The sequence below is a fragment of the Diorhabda sublineata genome, chromosome 4 (assembly GCF_026230105.1).
Source record: "Diorhabda sublineata isolate icDioSubl1.1 chromosome 4, icDioSubl1.1, whole genome shotgun sequence".
Lineage (NCBI taxonomy): Eukaryota > Metazoa > Arthropoda > Insecta > Coleoptera > Chrysomelidae > Diorhabda > Diorhabda sublineata.
The window spans coordinates 1,903,412-1,921,116 of record NC_079477.1 but is presented as its reverse complement, the minus strand read 5'-3'; the positions used below and the strand labels follow the sequence as shown (position 1 = coordinate 1,921,116).

The 17,705-nt window shown below is 36.2% G+C and overlaps 1 protein-coding gene across 1 annotated transcript in view; it reads right to left on the bottom strand.

Annotated features, from left to right (window-relative positions):
- LOC130442943 (regulating synaptic membrane exocytosis protein 1) overlaps window positions 1-17,705 on the bottom strand; it is a 102,253-nt gene that overhangs the window by 6,463 nt on the left and 78,085 nt on the right. The window contains exons 8-10 of the mRNA XM_056777352.1: window positions 8,233-8,357; window positions 7,186-7,396; window positions 7,000-7,058 (exon numbers count right to left, since the gene is read on the bottom strand). Of these exons, the coding sequence (XP_056633330.1) occupies window positions 7,000-7,058; window positions 7,186-7,396; window positions 8,233-8,357 (395 nt within the window). The remainder of the gene's footprint in view (window positions 1-6,999; window positions 7,059-7,185; window positions 7,397-8,232; window positions 8,358-17,705) is intronic.

The following is a 17,705-nucleotide window of genomic DNA, read 5'->3' as shown; positions in this document are numbered from 1 at the left end:
ACGCAGATTTGACCTTACGAAACACATGGAAGTCACACGTTGCAAGATCCGGCTAATAAGGTGGATGATCGAGCACTGAGGCTCGGACCATCGCAAATTTGTACCAGCTGGTACTTTGATGTTACCATATCTAATGCCGCGTGTTTTTTTTTTGTTATTACAGCTTTAGTTGAGCCCATTGTCGAAAATTAAGCATGCGCTACAATTTGTTCAAGACAGAGCTTTCATTTAAGCGATTCGCTACGTATGCTGAATGAATGGACTATAAAATTTCGATCATTTTTCTTACACAAATATTCTACTAGACATTTATAATATTGTCTTTGTCGTAGTTTATTTCCGAGGTGATCAAACCAATTTCAAAGTCAAAAATATTCTCGAGGAAAAATATATTTGGTTTGATCACCTTTGATCTCGGTAATAATGGAAATTTTGTTTAAATTGAATCGAGGAATTGAAAGAAATCGGGTCGGTAATTTCGTGAAAATTTGTAAATTTCGTTTATTTTGAATAGAATCGACTCGTTTTGAAATTTGATTTGCAACAGAAGCGATTGCTGCTTCGCTATAAGTAATTTTCGAAAAATATGGTTCAATCAAATCACGCGCGGAGATATATACGAGGTCTGGTTATTAAATAACGGAACTGCGCACCTAGAGGGCGCCCTAAACGACTAGGATCCAAATATTTGTCTATGCGCGTCCCGAAACAAGTTTTCGAGGATTTGTAAGCTTCAAGTGAGAAAATTTTTATTTCAGTAGATTTCTCGAACGAAAAACCAGAAGAAGTCAAAAACAAAAAAAAAACTACAAGAAAATATCGAAATACAAGATAAGGAACCAGATGGAAGGATTTTTTAGAATAAATAACAAGGTGACGCTTCGAGAATGTGGAAGACGTACCAAAAATTGTTAAAAACGGGCTCTGTTGTCGACGCGACGCGATAATATGGAAACAGCGGAGTTTACCGTCCACGTACTTCACGAAGATGATTTCGCGGATTGGATTTTTGCGAGTGGTACCACGGATGCGGTTTGCGAGGTCTTCTCAACGACCAGACATCCTTCCCGGACTCCGAAATGCAATTGAAGAAGACTTTGAAACTCTTCGCGGATAGTTCATGATCATAAAGTGACGATACGACTTAAATTCCTTAGAATTCTCATATTTTTTTATTGCTGGATCAAAAATCTTCCAAACAACATCAAATTTATAGAAATCGGCTAAGCAGAACCGGACTTGGAGTCATTTTTTCAAAATAAAGTTCCCGCTTTCCCCCATCTCTTATTTGGAGTAAAACTAAAACTTGTTGATATGAAAATGTGTAGAATTTGCTATAGAATTCGATTATCGTATATAAAGTACCATTTTATCGGGAAAATTTAAAACAAAATGGCCGAAATCATGCGCCGAAAATGAATAAATTTGTCGGGGGCAATCCGTTGTTTCTAACGCTACCTCGTATCTCAGCTCGGTAATAAAACTCCACTTTTCCCCATTTTCGAGACTATCCAACACAATGTCGGTTGTTTCACCAATCACGCGACCCCATGTTTACTTTTATAGCCGATCGATTATTTCCGATGTGGAAGAAAATATCAATAAAGAATCGGAAAACATTAATTCACATCAAATAAACAAAAAAAAATGTGGAAACTTACCATTATTGCCGGGTAAACTGTACTGTAAATAGCTTTAAGATACAGGATGATGTCAATGAATCTCACAATACCAGAATATGTAATATAAAAATAGAGATATGAAAAAATGATTGTTATATCGTTCAGTACCGTTGCAACATCCTTAAAATTCTCACCAAACGTCAGCCATATTGTCGTAATGGACCACCATTTAAAATTAGATATTCGAACATGTCAAAAATTGACGTTTCGACCTATTTCTGTCTTTTTTTTTAATAAAATGAGATTACACACGACTACTGATAAAAATTGACGGATTATTTGACGTCCGAGTCAATATGGCGGTCGATTCCGACATGAACATTTTAAGAAAACAGTCAAAATGGCGGCCGTGGGATAAACAATCGATTTTCTCGTATAAATCCGTGTTAACGGTTCTTTTTTTTCGCTACTGATAGTTAATTTGTATTGTTTTTTTGTTTTATGGTATTCATAGGTCTTCATACGTCCTTTTAGATTTATTTCAGTGTAATTATGACGGTTGAAACTTAGTATTTTTGCAGTTTTCTTAGTCAATACGCAAGCAAGGTTACAAAATCGTGCTTAAAAACCAAGTTCCATAAGTAATCGTTAATCCCTGTCAGGTACAAGCTAAACTAATAAACATTTGTTTACCCCACGACGGCCATCACGACAATTCGTTAGATTCCTCTTTACTTTAACATAATGAAACGTTCATAAGTCGATTCATAAGACGATTAGTGCGTTGGGGATCTAGATATTTTGTCTGTACACGTCCCAAAACACGTTTTTGAGGTTCACAAGCGGAAGATCGTGCTTAAAAACCAAGTTCCATAAGTAATAGTTAATCCCTGTCAGGTACAAGCTAAACTACGTTTCCTGAAGAAAATTTCGCATTTCTTTAAATATCAACTCCGTAATAAGAATTTTCGCGATAAAACTGAACATAATGAGGTCCAAAAACCAATAAATAGCGTCACAAATGGAAAAAACGACACACAAGTTTGGGGTAGAAGTATTTGTTTACCCCACGACGGCCATCACGACAATTCGTTAGATTCCTCTACTTTAACATAATGAAACGTTCATAAGTCGATTCATAAGACGATTAGTGCGTTGGGGATCTAGATATTTTGTCTGTACACGTCCCAAAACACGTTTTTGAGGTTCACAAGCGGAAGATCGTGCTTAAAAACCAAGTTCCATAAGTAATAGTTAATCCCTGTCAGGTACAAGCTAAACTACGTTTCCTGAAGAAAATTTCGCATTTCTTTAAATATCAACTCCGTAATAAGAATTTTCGCGTTAAAACTGAACATAACGAGGTCCAAAAACCAATAAATAGCGTCACAAATGGAAAAAACGACACACAAGTTTGGGGTAGAAGTATTTGTTTACCCCACGACGGCCATCACGGCAATTCGTTAGATTCCTCTTCATTTTAACATGATGGGAAATTCAAAAGCAACAAGTTTTACTTATTATATAGTTTAAAGCCATAATAATTATTCAAAATTGAATGAAAAAGTTGTTTTACATTATTCATCGAATAATTAAACTCCCAACGTCAAACTAATGACAGTTTATCAAACGTCAAAACATCCATTTTTAATCTAGTAACTTTTTGTTTTTTATGATTGGTAAGACTTTCGAGGATTCTTATTTATAACACTCTACTAATTAATATTTTCATTTGATTCACCCTGTATTATTAGCATAGATTTACAACAAACATAATATATATCGATATGTACAAAGTTATTTGAAATATAACAGCAAACACAACAAGTATGAGTTTAACTAGGCCAAATAATTAATTTGTTATCAAATCTTATGTCGCCAAACTTTCGAAAGGAGGAAATTTAAGGTTAGGATCATTCTAAACGTAGTAAATTTATTTTTATTATTATTAGATAGAAAATGTTATGTTTGCCATCGTTTTTGTAGACAAATATACAAATACATTTAATTAAAGCTCTCACAGTTTTGATTCTACGTTTTTTCTTTATCTAAAATGAGAAAAAAGCTGTTTCTGTAATTTTCATATACACGGTGTACTGCATAAGAACCAGAGCAGGTTTATAGGGGAGCCCGAAATATGACGATTGGGGGCAATTTACGTTCGTTCGTAACGTTCCGGCCATTGTCGCTTTGACAATTGACAAGTTTGACAATGACGCAAGACACGATCCACGCGTCATCTGTCAAAAACGGTGTTGCCAATAAGATACCAGCAAAAAATCACTCGTCATTTGAAACTATGCAGATTTTTTTTATCTGTCAGTTGTTTTGGAAAATTTCATTTTCACATCGCGGATAATTTAATTCTAGAACTTATTTCTTGTAATTTTTCATAAAACTTGTCGTTTACAAACCTCGGAATGCATTCGAAATCGTCCTCTACCTATCCACACTCAAGTATACAAATCAAAGCAAATTTTTGGTGATTTTTCAAGTTTTTCGTATATATTTTTATTATACTCCCCCCAAAAAATAAATAAATTGAACAAATTTTGTATAATACTGTTACGGAGAAGGGGGGGATAGGCTAGAACTTGATAAATAAATTTTTACATATGTGCTCAGTGTCGGTCTTTATGCGGGACATCCTGTATATGTAGAGGTTATCCTATTTGTAGTTGCTTGATTCAAATTCAGTATATAAAACTAAATCGAAATCAAACTAAAAAATATTTTTGATAACCTCGTATATATGAGCGGTTTCTTATTGGGAACGTGGCAATGAAACACCAAAGTGGACTAACTTTAATATATTTCCAAGCCCCAAGCTTTCAAATACTTATGAATTCATCGTCTGGGAAATAATTAAGATTTTCGGTGGTTTTGAGTCTTGTAAAAAATTTTTAATCAACGTCAATTTGAATATTGCATTTTAAAACCTATGAATGAGTTTTTTTTTTACAAAAATACGATTCAAAAACACCGAAAATCTTAATTAATTATTTTCCAGACGATGAATACATAAGTATTCGAAAGTTTGGGAGATATATTAAAGTTAGTTCACTTTGGTGTTTCATTGCCACGTTCCCAATAAGACACCGCTCATAATATCAAACATTTAAACATTCAATAATCATCTAATGATACAGCGAAATGGGTGTTTAGAATGTCTTGAATAATTAAATCAATTTAATAAAAGAAGAAGATGTAATGATTCCAATAAATTGTATGTTGAATAATTTATTAAAAAAGTAACGTAACGATCGATATGGACGTAACGATCGATACGGCAACATCGGTGAACACGTGATACTAGTTTGTACCAGTAAAGTCGGTTTGTTACTATAAACTTTGGATTCGACATAATCCCCCAGGAAAAAAACCAAAAGGGGTTAAATCGGTACTGCGTGGAGGCCAACTTGTGTCACAACACCTGGAGATTAGTTTTTCACAAAAAACTCGTGTCAGATATCGATTGGACGTGCGTGAAGCTATCAACACCCTGAGGTTTCCATTTTTGTACCAAGAAGAGTTTAAACGAGGCCCTGCAATGACCAGCATCCCAGTGGTGGACCAAATGAAGTGACGAGTCCTGGATTGCCGAAGAAAATCCACGAAGCGAAACTGGATGATCGTCGACTGACTGTGGGCGAGCTACCGGACATGGTAGGCATTTCAAAAAGTAAAATTCCATTTGTATGCCGTCTATCTGCGTTATCAACTCTATGGATGCAGTTTTGCGAATTGGATAAATTTGAAGATTTATTTTATTTATAATTTTCCATTTTTGTACCAATTGCATTTTGTAAAAGTGCAGCCCGAAATCTGTGTAAAAAGCCAAACAACAAATTGAGAATATTGCATTTTGGGTAGCAGGATTTAAACGAGGCCCTGCGGCCTGCAAGGACCAGCATCCCAGTGGTGGACCAAATGAAGTGACGAGTCCTGGATTGCCGAAGAAAATCCACGAAGCGAAACTGGATGATCGTCGACTGACTGTGGGCGAGCTACCGGACATGGTAGGCATTTCAAAAAGTAAAATTCCATTTGTATGCCGTCTATCTGCGTTATCAACTCTATGGATGCAGTTTTGCGAATTGGATAAATTTGAAGATTTATTTTATTTATAATTTTCCATTTTTGTACCAATTGCATTTTGTAAAAGTGCAGCCCGAAATCTGTGTAAAAAGCCAAACAACAAATTGAGAATATTGCATTTTGGGTAGCAGGATTTAAACGAGGCCCTGCGGCCTGCAAGGACCAGCATCCCAGTGGTGGACCAAATGAAGTGACGAGTCCTGGATTGCCGAAGAAAATCCACGAAGCGAAACTGGATGATCGTCGACTGACTGTGGGCGAGCTACCGGACATGGTAGGCATTTCAAAAAGTAAAATTTATTTATAATTGATTTAATTTTTCAAGATTCTTTTTGTTTTTTTTTGTTAAACTCAACATTTGACATTTCTAAACAAATCTATGTACAACTAACATTTATTTATTGATAGAAAAAACGGGTTAAGTCTTTTTTAGTTCTTTTTGATAGTCTCGAGAAAGATATGAGTTATTAAAAAAACAAATATTTGATACAATGTTTATTTGTTGATTAGAAAAATTCATTTTGAGCTTTATTAAAAAATATATTAAATTTACAAAATATCTTTTTTTTTCTTAATAAATCCAACGGGAATTTTTTAAAATAGATGTTGACTGTTAGTAATAAACGATAATTGCTGGAAAATACAGTTTTCGTAATGTCCGTTTAGGCCGTGACTTTTTTGTCGACGATACCGACAAGTGTGAAGAAGAAGACGTCGAGAATCTTTGCGACGATGAATCAGAATAATCAGAAGAAGAGACGATGTATAAATATAGGTTAGGTTACGAATTTATACGGTTGATTCCACTTTTTATCGTGATTTTTTCTTTTGTATCTCACCAAAAGCCTTCCGTCAATCTATAAAGCGGCTACGTACGTTCCTATGATCTTCCATAAATCTTTCGTCAATCGAAAGATTGATTTTCGAAATTGGATTAAAAGTTTTTCGACAATTCGACAATTTTTTACGTGCTGCACGTCTTTTATACTTTTAACAGCCTGTACCTCACGAAAAAACATTTTATTCTGATTATTTCTTGTAATCTTGTGAAAAATTTAGAAGGATTATATAAATAAACGCGTGCAAACGACTCAATTTTACCATACTATAAGTCAGCATCTGTCAGAACCGCTTATACGACTTGTGTCATTTTTTTAAACTGTCTAAATTTATTATAAAAGAAGAACGCTTGAAACTATTTAATAAAATAGAAGAAACGAAAATGTCAGTCAGGAAGAAAATGTAAGATATGTATATTAAATATGTTATATATTTATACCGGTGTTTTTGGTAGTTTTCGCCTTGTTGGAGAAGATGGCGCCTTGTCTGTCTCAGGTTCTGAAACAAAACGAAGACATTTCGTATATCGTCCAGTTCGAACGTCTGTTGGAATATTAGACACTTTTTTTTCCTGTACTATTTCTTGTCGGAAGCTATTATCGAAACGAATATTTAGTAAACTCACCTATATGTAGAGCAGATATATTGGCGTCCGAAGCTTTTCTTCCGGTTATAATCGTAGTAGGCGGGGGAATCGGGTCGTCGAGCAGATCGCACATTCGGAGATCGGTGGCGTGCTCTACGAGTAATTCGACGGTATCACCCGTACGGTCCATAATACCACAGACCTCTTCGAACGAACGATCGATAAGTGACACGCCGCCCCATTCTAACACCTGAAAAATTTCACGCCATTTCGAGGTTATGAAGCGTAAATTTCTCTCATAATTAAGTATTGACGTACCGTCACTTTATTGCCGTGTTACAAAACACTAAAAACGTTGACACTTGATGGATTATAGAGTCAGTGTTACCAATTCCGCAAAATATTTATCCCTAAATTTTGAATTTAAAAACACCTATAATTGCAAAAGTTACTTCCAAACAGAGTAAAAATGATTAGGATCCGTAAGTTTATATACAATATAATCATATACAGAATGTTCGATATATCTAATTCGTCGTAAACAAACAAAATGTCTTCTCAGAACCATCTTGACAAACAGAGATCACGAAGTACGTAAACTGCTAATAAAAACATTCTATTAATCCAACAAGATCTACTGGTCTATGTAATTAGACGAATTAATAACAATATAAGTAACTTTCTTTTAAAAATTAATCAAGTTGAACGTATAAATAATAAATCAACGTATTTCCGGTAACCATAGACCTGTCACTACAAAATGTATCGTCTTTTGTGTATATAGCGGTGTCCGCCATCTTGTCCGTTATCTGTCATTGTATGTTCGATGCGCGCGTCTGCCTGTACACGTCATCCGTCATATGCGCCAACCATCTTGTGTGCTGTGACTTCTATGACAGTGTTCGTTAATCAAGTTCGATTACAAAAAGTGAAAAACCTAATTTTTTCGAAAAATTACAATTAAAATCGATCCCACTTTCCCCCTAGTAATGTTTCAAGCTCAAACACACCCGAAAATATCCGCTTTAATTCCCCCTATTTACATATTGTTGTGAAACATCAAATTACGATATAAAAAAAACTTACCTTGTCGCCCTGTTGCAAACCACCCTTTTCGGCGGGTCCGCCGGGGACGGTCCAAACGATATAAGCGAATAAACGACCATCAGGAGCGGTTTTTCCTCCCACTACACGCATTCCGAAGCCACGGGCTGAAAAACAAATAAAAAGTGAGGTTAGTTGTCTTCTAGGCGCGGTATTTCGATCTATAAATAAAAATAAATCATTGAATTGCTGGAAATACTACTGCGATAATCATCTTTAAACTAAATAATAATAATAATAATAACAGGAAAGCACCGGGAGTTGATAATATCCAAAACTTCCGGTACAAGAAATTCCCGAGCAATTTTCACACCTCCTACAGAACCCAGAAGATTTTTCAACGTTTTTAACACTCATTTTCTTCCGAAGAGTTTCCAGATTGCAAAAAACAACTTATCATGGACTGTACAAACTGCATTCGTGGATTATAACAAAGCGTTTGATAGTGTACCTCATTCCTGGCTTTCGGAGGTCGCGCAGATTTACAAAATCCATCCAACTATTGTGAGATTCCTTTCAACAACGATGAAGGGATGGCGGAAGATCCTAGATCTTCAAATCGGTCCAAGCTGCCTCAGTACTGATGAAATACCCATTCGTAGAGGCGACTTCCTGAGTCCGATGTAGATCTGCCTTGATACAAAGTACGGATTCACCATTAAAACGAACAGAGAGAACCAACTGTACCAGTTTGGAGTTTGGAGACGGAAATGTTCAACTTCCCAATGGAAAATCCTACAATTACCTAGGATTTCAACAGGCCAAGTTGTTGGACCGCCCAAGCAAGCAAAAACCAGAATCCAGGATCAATGCACCAAAAGAGTGAAACCGCTTATGAAATGCAGACAATTTAGTCCAGGAAATAAACACCTGTGCCACACCTGTTTTGACTTATCCTTCTGGAATCCCGAAGTGGACGAAAACAGACCTAGAGGGTATTCAGAGGGTAACTCCGGGTAACTCAATCGACTTCCTTCCTGTACCAGTTTGGAATTTGGAGACGGAGATGTTCAACCTCCCATTGGAAAACGGAGAAACCTACAAATACCTAGGATTTCAACAGGCCAAGCTGCTGGACCGCCCAAGCAGGCAAAAACCAGAATACAGGATCAATGCACCAAAAGAGTGAAACCGCTTATGAAATGCAGACAATTTAGTCCAGGAAATAAACACCTGTGCCACACCTGTTTTGACTTATCCTTCTGGAATCCCGAAGTGGACGAAAACAGACCTAGAGGGTATTCAGAGGGTAACTCCGGGTAACTCAGTCGACTTCCTTCCTGTACCAGTTTGGAATTTGGAGACGGAGATGTTCAACCTCCCATTGGAAAACGGAGAAACCTACAAATACCTAGGATTTCAACAGGCCAAGCTGCTGGACCGCCCAAGCAGGCAAAAACCAGAATACAGGATCAATGCACCAAAAGAGTGAAACCGCTTATGAAATGCAGACAATTTAGTCCAGGAAATAAACACCTGTGCCACACCTGTTTTGACTTATCCTTCTGGAATCCCGAAGTGGACGAAAACAGACCTAGAGGGTATTCAGAGGGTAACTCCGGGTAACTCAGTCGACTTCCTTCCTGTACCAGTTTGGAGTTTGGAATTTGGAGACGGAGATGTTCAACCTCCCATTGGAAAACGGAGAAACCTACAAATACCTAGGATTTCAACAGGCCAAGCTGCTGGACCGCCCAAGCAGGCAAAAACCAGAATACAGGATCAATGCACCAAAAGAGTGAAACCGCTTATGAAATGCAGACAATTTAGTCCAGGAAATAAACACCTGTGCCACACCTGTTTTGACTTATCCTTCTGGAATCCCGAAGTGGACGAAAACAGACCTAGAGGGTATTCAGAGGGTAACTCCGGGTAACTCAGTCGACTTCCTTCCTGTACCAGTTTGGAGTTTGGAATTTGGAGACGGAGATGTTCAACCTCCCATTGGAAAACGGAGAAACCTACAAATACCTAGGATTTCAACAGGCCAAGCTGCTGGACCGCCCAAGCAGGCAAAAACCAGAATACAGGATCAATGCACCAAAAGAGTGAAACCTAGAGGGTGGAAGAAGCTTGATTGACCTTTTTAACCTGCACTCTCGACGGGTAACTCTTTCCAGAGACGGAAGGCTTCATGATGGCCATCCAGGTTCAAGTTATTAACACTAACAACTACAAGAAGATAGATTAATGATTAAAGATCCAAACGCTCAATAATGACAAGAACCATCAGAGACCATCCAACATAACCTAGTGTGCAACATCATCCACCAGAAACTGGCCATCAAGTTCGGTCTTCTCAATTACAAGTACCAGTCGCAGAAGGTGGTGACTTGCGAAGGTCCCACGGGAAGAAATCACACGGTGTCAGATCGTATCACCGTAAAGGCCACTAAAGGTTACACGTAACGAATTTTCGCGATTATTGGATGAGACCTAACTGAAGTTATGGATATCGTTGACCACTTGATGTTATTTGCTATGAAAAATGTTTGAATTTCTCGTGAAAATTCGAGGGAAACGCTTGGGAAAATTATTTGAACGCCAAAACGACAAAAGAAACGGTTTTTGTAGTAGGAAATCAGAGTATAGACGTTAACGATTTACGTGTAAGGGGCTTATCATAAACAAACTAAATGGCTACGGTCGCAGGAAAAACTTTTCCTCTTTTCCACGGTTTGGAAAAACGATTTTAACGAGCTGAATTGTTTTTTGTCGGTCGGAAACGGTTGAGCGAGTCGAATCGATTTTTTTTCTTTTGTTTTTTATTCGTAAAAGGGAACGAGAAAGTTTTGAAAATGAATATTGATGCTTAGAGTAGGAGAGAAGGAAACACTGGGTGCAGGTGTTCCTCAGGGTTCGGTACTAGTCCCAAAATTATGATGATCTGACTGAGATATGAGATGATTGCGTTCGCTGACGATTTAGCAAAAATACGCGCGGCAAATTTGACGCAAAGCTTGAAAGAGGAAGCCAAAACAGTGGTTGAACTTCCAAAACACAAGGTAGAGCAGAAAATGTCAAAACTAGTAGGTTTGAGGTCCAGGTTAACAGGCCAACGGCTATCGAACAACGAGTTGACTCCAAAACTCCGAGTTTTCAAACAAATCTCATATTTCTTCTCGGATTTTTCGTTTTAATTAATCATTTTTGCGTATGTGAAAAATGTATTTTCTGTATTAATTAAACGCCAGGCTTCCATTTCATTCACTGGCGTTCATTTTGTGACAACTAAGTAACAACGTTGAAGAACCTTCCAGACATCTTAATTGGATCGTTGAAACTATTAAAACACCGTACATCACAAGTTATAAAAGGATTTTTATGTTTTCGACGGTCTGTTGATCATACATTAGACCTTAGTCGAAGCAGACGTGTATATAAGGTGGTTTAGAAATTAACTAAAATACTAAAATAGAAACTAAGTTTTGCGGGAAATTACAGAAGACGTCGATAATTGATAACTGATTGAAAACGAATTAGAACTCGAGAAAACTGATTTAATTTCATCGAGTATTTTCTACGTTATTTCAAAATATGTAAACTTTATTTCTTAAGATATGTAAATGACCATAAATATCTTTATCTACTGATTTTATAATTATTTATAATTGCATATGAAAAGAATTAGTATTTAAGGCAGTTTGTACACTGATACTGAGTTCTTAATAGTTTAATAGGCGTCCAGTACACTAGTCAGATTATTTATTTATTTATTATATATTTATTGAGAAAAAGTCAATTTCCAAAGACAAATGAAAGTTTCCAGAGATTACCGACGATTTGTTTTAGAAAAAGACAGTTTCCAAAGAAAATTTTCGAAATGTTTTCGAAGAAGACAGTCTCCAACATCAAAAGACGCTTCATTTTCGAAAAAAGCAGTCTCTAACGACAAAAGACGGTTCATTTTCGAAAAAGACAGTTTCCAAAGAAAATTTTCGAAATGTTTTCGAAGAAGACAGTCTCCAACATCAAGAGACGGTTCCTTTTCGAAAAAGACAGTCCCCAACAACAAAAGACAGTTCCTTTTTGAAAAAAAAACAGTTTTCGAAGATAATTTTCGAAATGTTTTCGAAGAAGACAGTCTCCAACATCAAAAGACGCTTCATTTTCGAAAAAAGCAGTCTCTAACGACAAAAGACGGTTCATTTTCGAAAAAGACAGTTTCCAAAGAAAATTTTCGAAATGTTTTCGAAGAAGACAGTCTCCAACATCAAGAGACGGTTCCTTTTCGAAAAAGACAGTCCCCAACAACAAAAGACAGTTCCTTTTTGAAAAAAAAACAGTTTTCGAAGATAATTTTCGAAATGTTTTCGAAGAAGACAGTCTCCAACATCAAAAGACGCTTCATTTTCGAAAAAAGCAGTCTCTAACGACAAAAGACGGTTCCTTTTTGAAAAAGACAGTCTCCAACAACAAATGACGCTTCATTTTTGAAAAAGACAGTTTCCAAAGAAAATTTTCGAAATGTTTTCGAAGAAGACAGTCTCCAACATCAAGAGACGGTTCCTTTTCGAAAAAGACAGTCCCCAACAACAAAAGACAGTTCCTTTTTGAAAAAAAAACAGTTTTCGAAGATAATTTTCGAAATGTTTTCGAAGAAGACAGTCTCCAACATCAAAAGACGCTTCATTTTCGAAAAAAGCAGTCTCTAACGACAAAAGACGGTTCATTTTCGAAAAAGACAGTTTCCAAAGAAAATTTTCGAAATGTTTTCGAAGAAGACAGTCTCCAACATCAAAAGACGCTTCATTTTCGAAAAAAGCAGTCTCTAACGACAAAAGACGGTTCATTTTCGAAAAAGACAGTTTCCAAAGAAAATTTTCGAAATGTTTTCGAAGAAGACAGTCTCCAACATCAAGAGACGGTTCCTTTTCGAAAAAGACAGTCCCCAACAACAAAAGACAGTTCCTTTTTGAAAAAAAAACAGTTTTCGAAGATAATTTTCGAAATGTTTTCGAAGAAGACAGTCTCCAACATCAAAAGACGCTTCATTTTCGAAAAAAGCAGTCTCTAACGACAAAAGACGGTTCATTTTCGAAAAAGACAGTTTCCAAAGAAAATTTTCGAAATGTTTTCGAAGAAGACAGTCTCCAACATCAAGAGACGGTTCCTTTTCGAAAAAGACAGTCCCCAACAACAAAAGACAGTTCCTTTTTGAAAAAAAAACAGTTTTCGAAGATAATTTTCGAAATGTTTTCGAAGAAGACAGTCTCCAACATCAAAAGACGCTTCATTTTCGAAAAAAGCAGTCTCTAACGACAAAAGACGGTTCATTTTCGACAAAGACAGTTTCCAAAGAAAATTTTCGAAATGTTTTCGAAGAAGACAGTCTCCAACATCAAGAGACGGTTCCTTTTCGAAAAAGACAGTCCCCAACAACAAAAGACAGTTCCTTTTTGAAAAAAAAACAGTTTTCGAAGATAATTTTCGAAATGTTTTCGAAGAAGACAGTCTCCAACATCAAAAGACGCTTCATTTTCGAAAAAAGCAGTCTCTAACGACAAAAGACGGTTCCTTTTTGAAAAAGACAGTCTCCAACAACAAATGACGCTTCATTTTTGAAAAAGACAGTTTCCAAAGAAAATTTTCGAAATGTTTTCGAAGAAGACAGTCTCCAACATCAAGAGACGGTTCCTTTTCGAAAAAGACAGTCCCCAACAACAAAAGACAGTTCCTTTTTGAAAAAAAAACAGTTTTCGAAGATAATTTTCGAAATGTTTTCGAAGAAGACAGTCTCCAACATCAAAAGACGCTTCATTTTCGAAAAAAGCAGTCTCTAACGACAAAAGACGGTTCATTTTCGAAAAAGACAGTTTCCAAAGAAAATTTTCGAAATGTTTTCGAAGAAGACAGTCTCCAACATCAAGAGACGGTTCCTTTTCGAAAAAGACAGTCCCCAACAACAAAAGACAGTTCCTTTTTGAAAAAAAAACAGTTTTCGAAGATAATTTTCGAAATGTTTTCGAAGAAGACAGTCTCCAACATCAAAAGACGCTTCATTTTCGAAAAAAGCAGTCTCTAACGACAAAAGACGGTTCCTTTTTGAAAAAGACAGTCTCCAACAACAAATGACGCTTCATTTTTGAAAAAGACAGTTTCCAAAGAAAATTTTCGAAATGTTTTCGAAGAAGACAGTCTCCAACAACAAGAGACGGTTCCTTTTCGAAAAAGACAGTCCCCAACAACAAAAGACAGTTCCTTTTTGAAAAAAAAACAGTTTTCGAAGATAATTTTCGAAATATTTTCGAAGAAGACAGTCTCCAACATCAAAAGACGCTTCATTTTCGAAAAAAGCAGTCTCTAACGACAAAAGACGGTTCCTTTTTGAAAAAGACAGTCTCCAACAACAAATGACGCTTCATTTTTGAAAAAGACAGTTTCCAAAGAAAATTTTCGAAATGTTTTCGAAGAAGACAGTCTCCAACATCAAGAGACGGTTCCTTTTCGAAAAAGACAGTCCCCAACAACAAAAGACAGTTCCTTTTTGAAAAAAAAACAGTTTTCGAAGATAATTTTCGAAATGTTTTCGAAGAAGACAGTCTCCAACATCAAAAGACGCTTCATTTTCGAAAAAAGCAGTCTCTAACGACAAAAGACGGTTCATTTTCGAAAAAGACAGTTTCCAAAGAAAATTTTCGAAATGTTTTCGAAGAAGACAGTCTCCAACATCAAGAGACGGTTCCTTTTCGAAAAAGACAGTCCCCAACAACAAAAGACAGTTCCTTTTTGAAAAAAAAACAGTTTTCGAAGATAATTTTCGAAATGTTTTCGAAGAAGACAGTCTCCAACATCAAAAGACGCTTCATTTTCGAAAAAAGCAGTCTCTAACGACAAAAGACGGTTCATTTTCGACAAAGACAGTTTCCAAAGAAAATTTTCGAAATGTTTTCGAAGAAGACAGTCTCCAACATCAAGAGACGGTTCCTTTTCGAAAAAGACAGTCCCCAACAACAAAAGACAGTTCCTTTTTGAAAAAAAAACAGTTTTCGAAGATAATTTTCGAAATGTTTTCGAAGAAGACAGTCTCCAACATCAAAAGACGCTTCATTTTCGAAAAAAGCAGTCTCTAACGACAAAAGACGGTTCCTTTTTGAAAAAGACAGTCTCCAACAACAAATGACGCTTCATTTTTGAAAAAGACAGTTTCCAAAGAAAATTTTCGAAATGTTTTCGAAGAAGACAGTCTCCAACATCAAGAGACGGTTCCTTTTCGAAAAAGACAGTCCCCAACAACAAAAGACAGTTCCTTTTTGAAAAAAAAACAGTTTTCGAAGATAATTTTCGAAATGTTTTCGAAGAAGACAGTCTCCAACATCAAAAGACGCTTCATTTTCGAAAAAAGCAGTCTCTAACGACAAAAGACGGTTCATTTTCGAAAAAGACAGTTTCCAAAGAAAATTTTCGAAATGTTTTCGAAGAAGACAGTCTCCAACATCAAGAGACGGTTCCTTTTCGAAAAAGACAGTCCCCAACAACAAAAGACAGTTCCTTTTTGAAAAAAAAACAGTTTTCGAAGATAATTTTCGAAATGTTTTCGAAGAAGACAGTCTCCAACATCAAAAGACGCTTCATTTTCGAAAAAAGCAGTCTCTAACGACAAAAGACGGTTCCTTTTTGAAAAAGACAGTCTCCAACAACAAATGACGCTTCATTTTTGAAAAAGACAGTTTCCAAAGAAAATTTTCGAAATGTTTTCGAAGAAGACAGTCTCCAACAACAAGAGACGGTTCCTTTTCGAAAAAGACAGTCCCCAACAACAAAAGACAGTTCCTTTTTGAAAAAAAAACAGTTTTCGAAGATAATTTTCGAAATATTTTCGAAGAAGACAGTCTCCAACATCAAAAGACGCTTCATTTTCGAAAAAAGCAGTCTCTAACGACAAAAGACGGTTCCTTTTTGAAAAAGACAGTCTCCAACAACAAATGACGCTTCATTTTTGAAAAAGACAGTTTCCAAAGAAAATTTTCGAAATGTTTTCGAAGAAGACAGTCTCCAACATCAAGAGACGGTTCCTTTTCGAAAAAGACAGTCCCCAACAACAAAAGACAGTTCCTTTTTGAAAAAAAAACAGTTTTCGAAGATAATTTTCGAAATGTTTTCGAAGAAGACAGTCTCCAACATCAAAAGACGCTTCATTTTCGAAAAAAGCAGTCTCTAACGACAAAAGACGGTTCATTTTCGAAAAAGACAGTTTCCAAAGAAAATTTTCGAAATGTTTTCGAAGAAGACAGTCTCCAACATCAAGAGACGGTTCCTTTTCGAAAAAGACAGTCCCCAACAACAAAAGACAGTTCCTTTTTGAAAAAAAAACAGTTTTCGAAGATAATTTTCGAAATGTTTTCGAAGAAGACAGTCTCCAACATCAAAAGACGCTTCATTTTCGAAAAAAGCAGTCTCTAACGACAAAAGACGGTTCATTTTCGACAAAGACAGTTTCCAAAGAAAATTTTCGAAATGTTTTCGAAGAAGACAGTCTCCAACATCAAGAGACGGTTCCTTTTCGAAAAAGACAGTCCCCAACAACAAAAGACAGTTCCTTTTTGAAAAAAAAACAGTTTTCGAAGATAATTTTCGAAATGTTTTCGAAGAAGACAGTCTCCAACATCAAAAGACGCTTCATTTTCGAAAAAAGCAGTCTCTAACGACAAAAGACGGTTCCTTTTTGAAAAAGACAGTCTCCAACAACAAATGACGCTTCATTTTTGAAAAAGACAGTTTCCAAAGAAAATTTTCGAAATGTTTTCGAAGAAGACAGTCTCCAACATCAAGAGACGGTTCCTTTTCGAAAAAGACAGTCCCCAACAACAAAAGACAGTTCCTTTTTGAAAAAAAAACAGTTTTCGAAGATAATTTTCGAAATGTTTTCGAAGAAGACAGTCTCCAACATCAAAAGACGCTTCATTTTCGAAAAAAGCAGTCTCTAACGACAAAAGACGGTTCCTTTTTGAAAAAGACAGTCTCCAACAACAAATGACGCTTCATTTTTGAAAAAGACAGTTTCCAAAGAAAATTTTCGAAATGTTTTCGAAGAAGACAGTCTCCAACATCAAAAGACGCTTCATTTTCGAAAAAAGCAGTCTCTAACGACAAAAGACGGTTCCTTTTTGAAAAAGACAGTCTCCAACAACAAATGACGCTTCATTTTTGAAAAAGACAGTTTCCAAAGAAAATTTTCGAAATGTTTTCGAAGAAGACAGTCTCCAACATCAAGAGACGGTTCCTTTTCGAAAAAGACAGTCCCCAACAACAAAAGACAGTTCCTTTTTGAAAAAAAAACAGTTTTCGAAGATAATTTTCGAAATGTTTTCGAAGAAGACAGTCTCCAACATCAAAAGACGCTTCATTTTCGAAAAAAGCAGTCTCTAACGACAAAAGACGGTTCCTTTTTGAAAAAGACAGTCTCCAACAACAAATGACGCTTCATTTTTGAAAAAGACAGTTTCCAAAGAAAA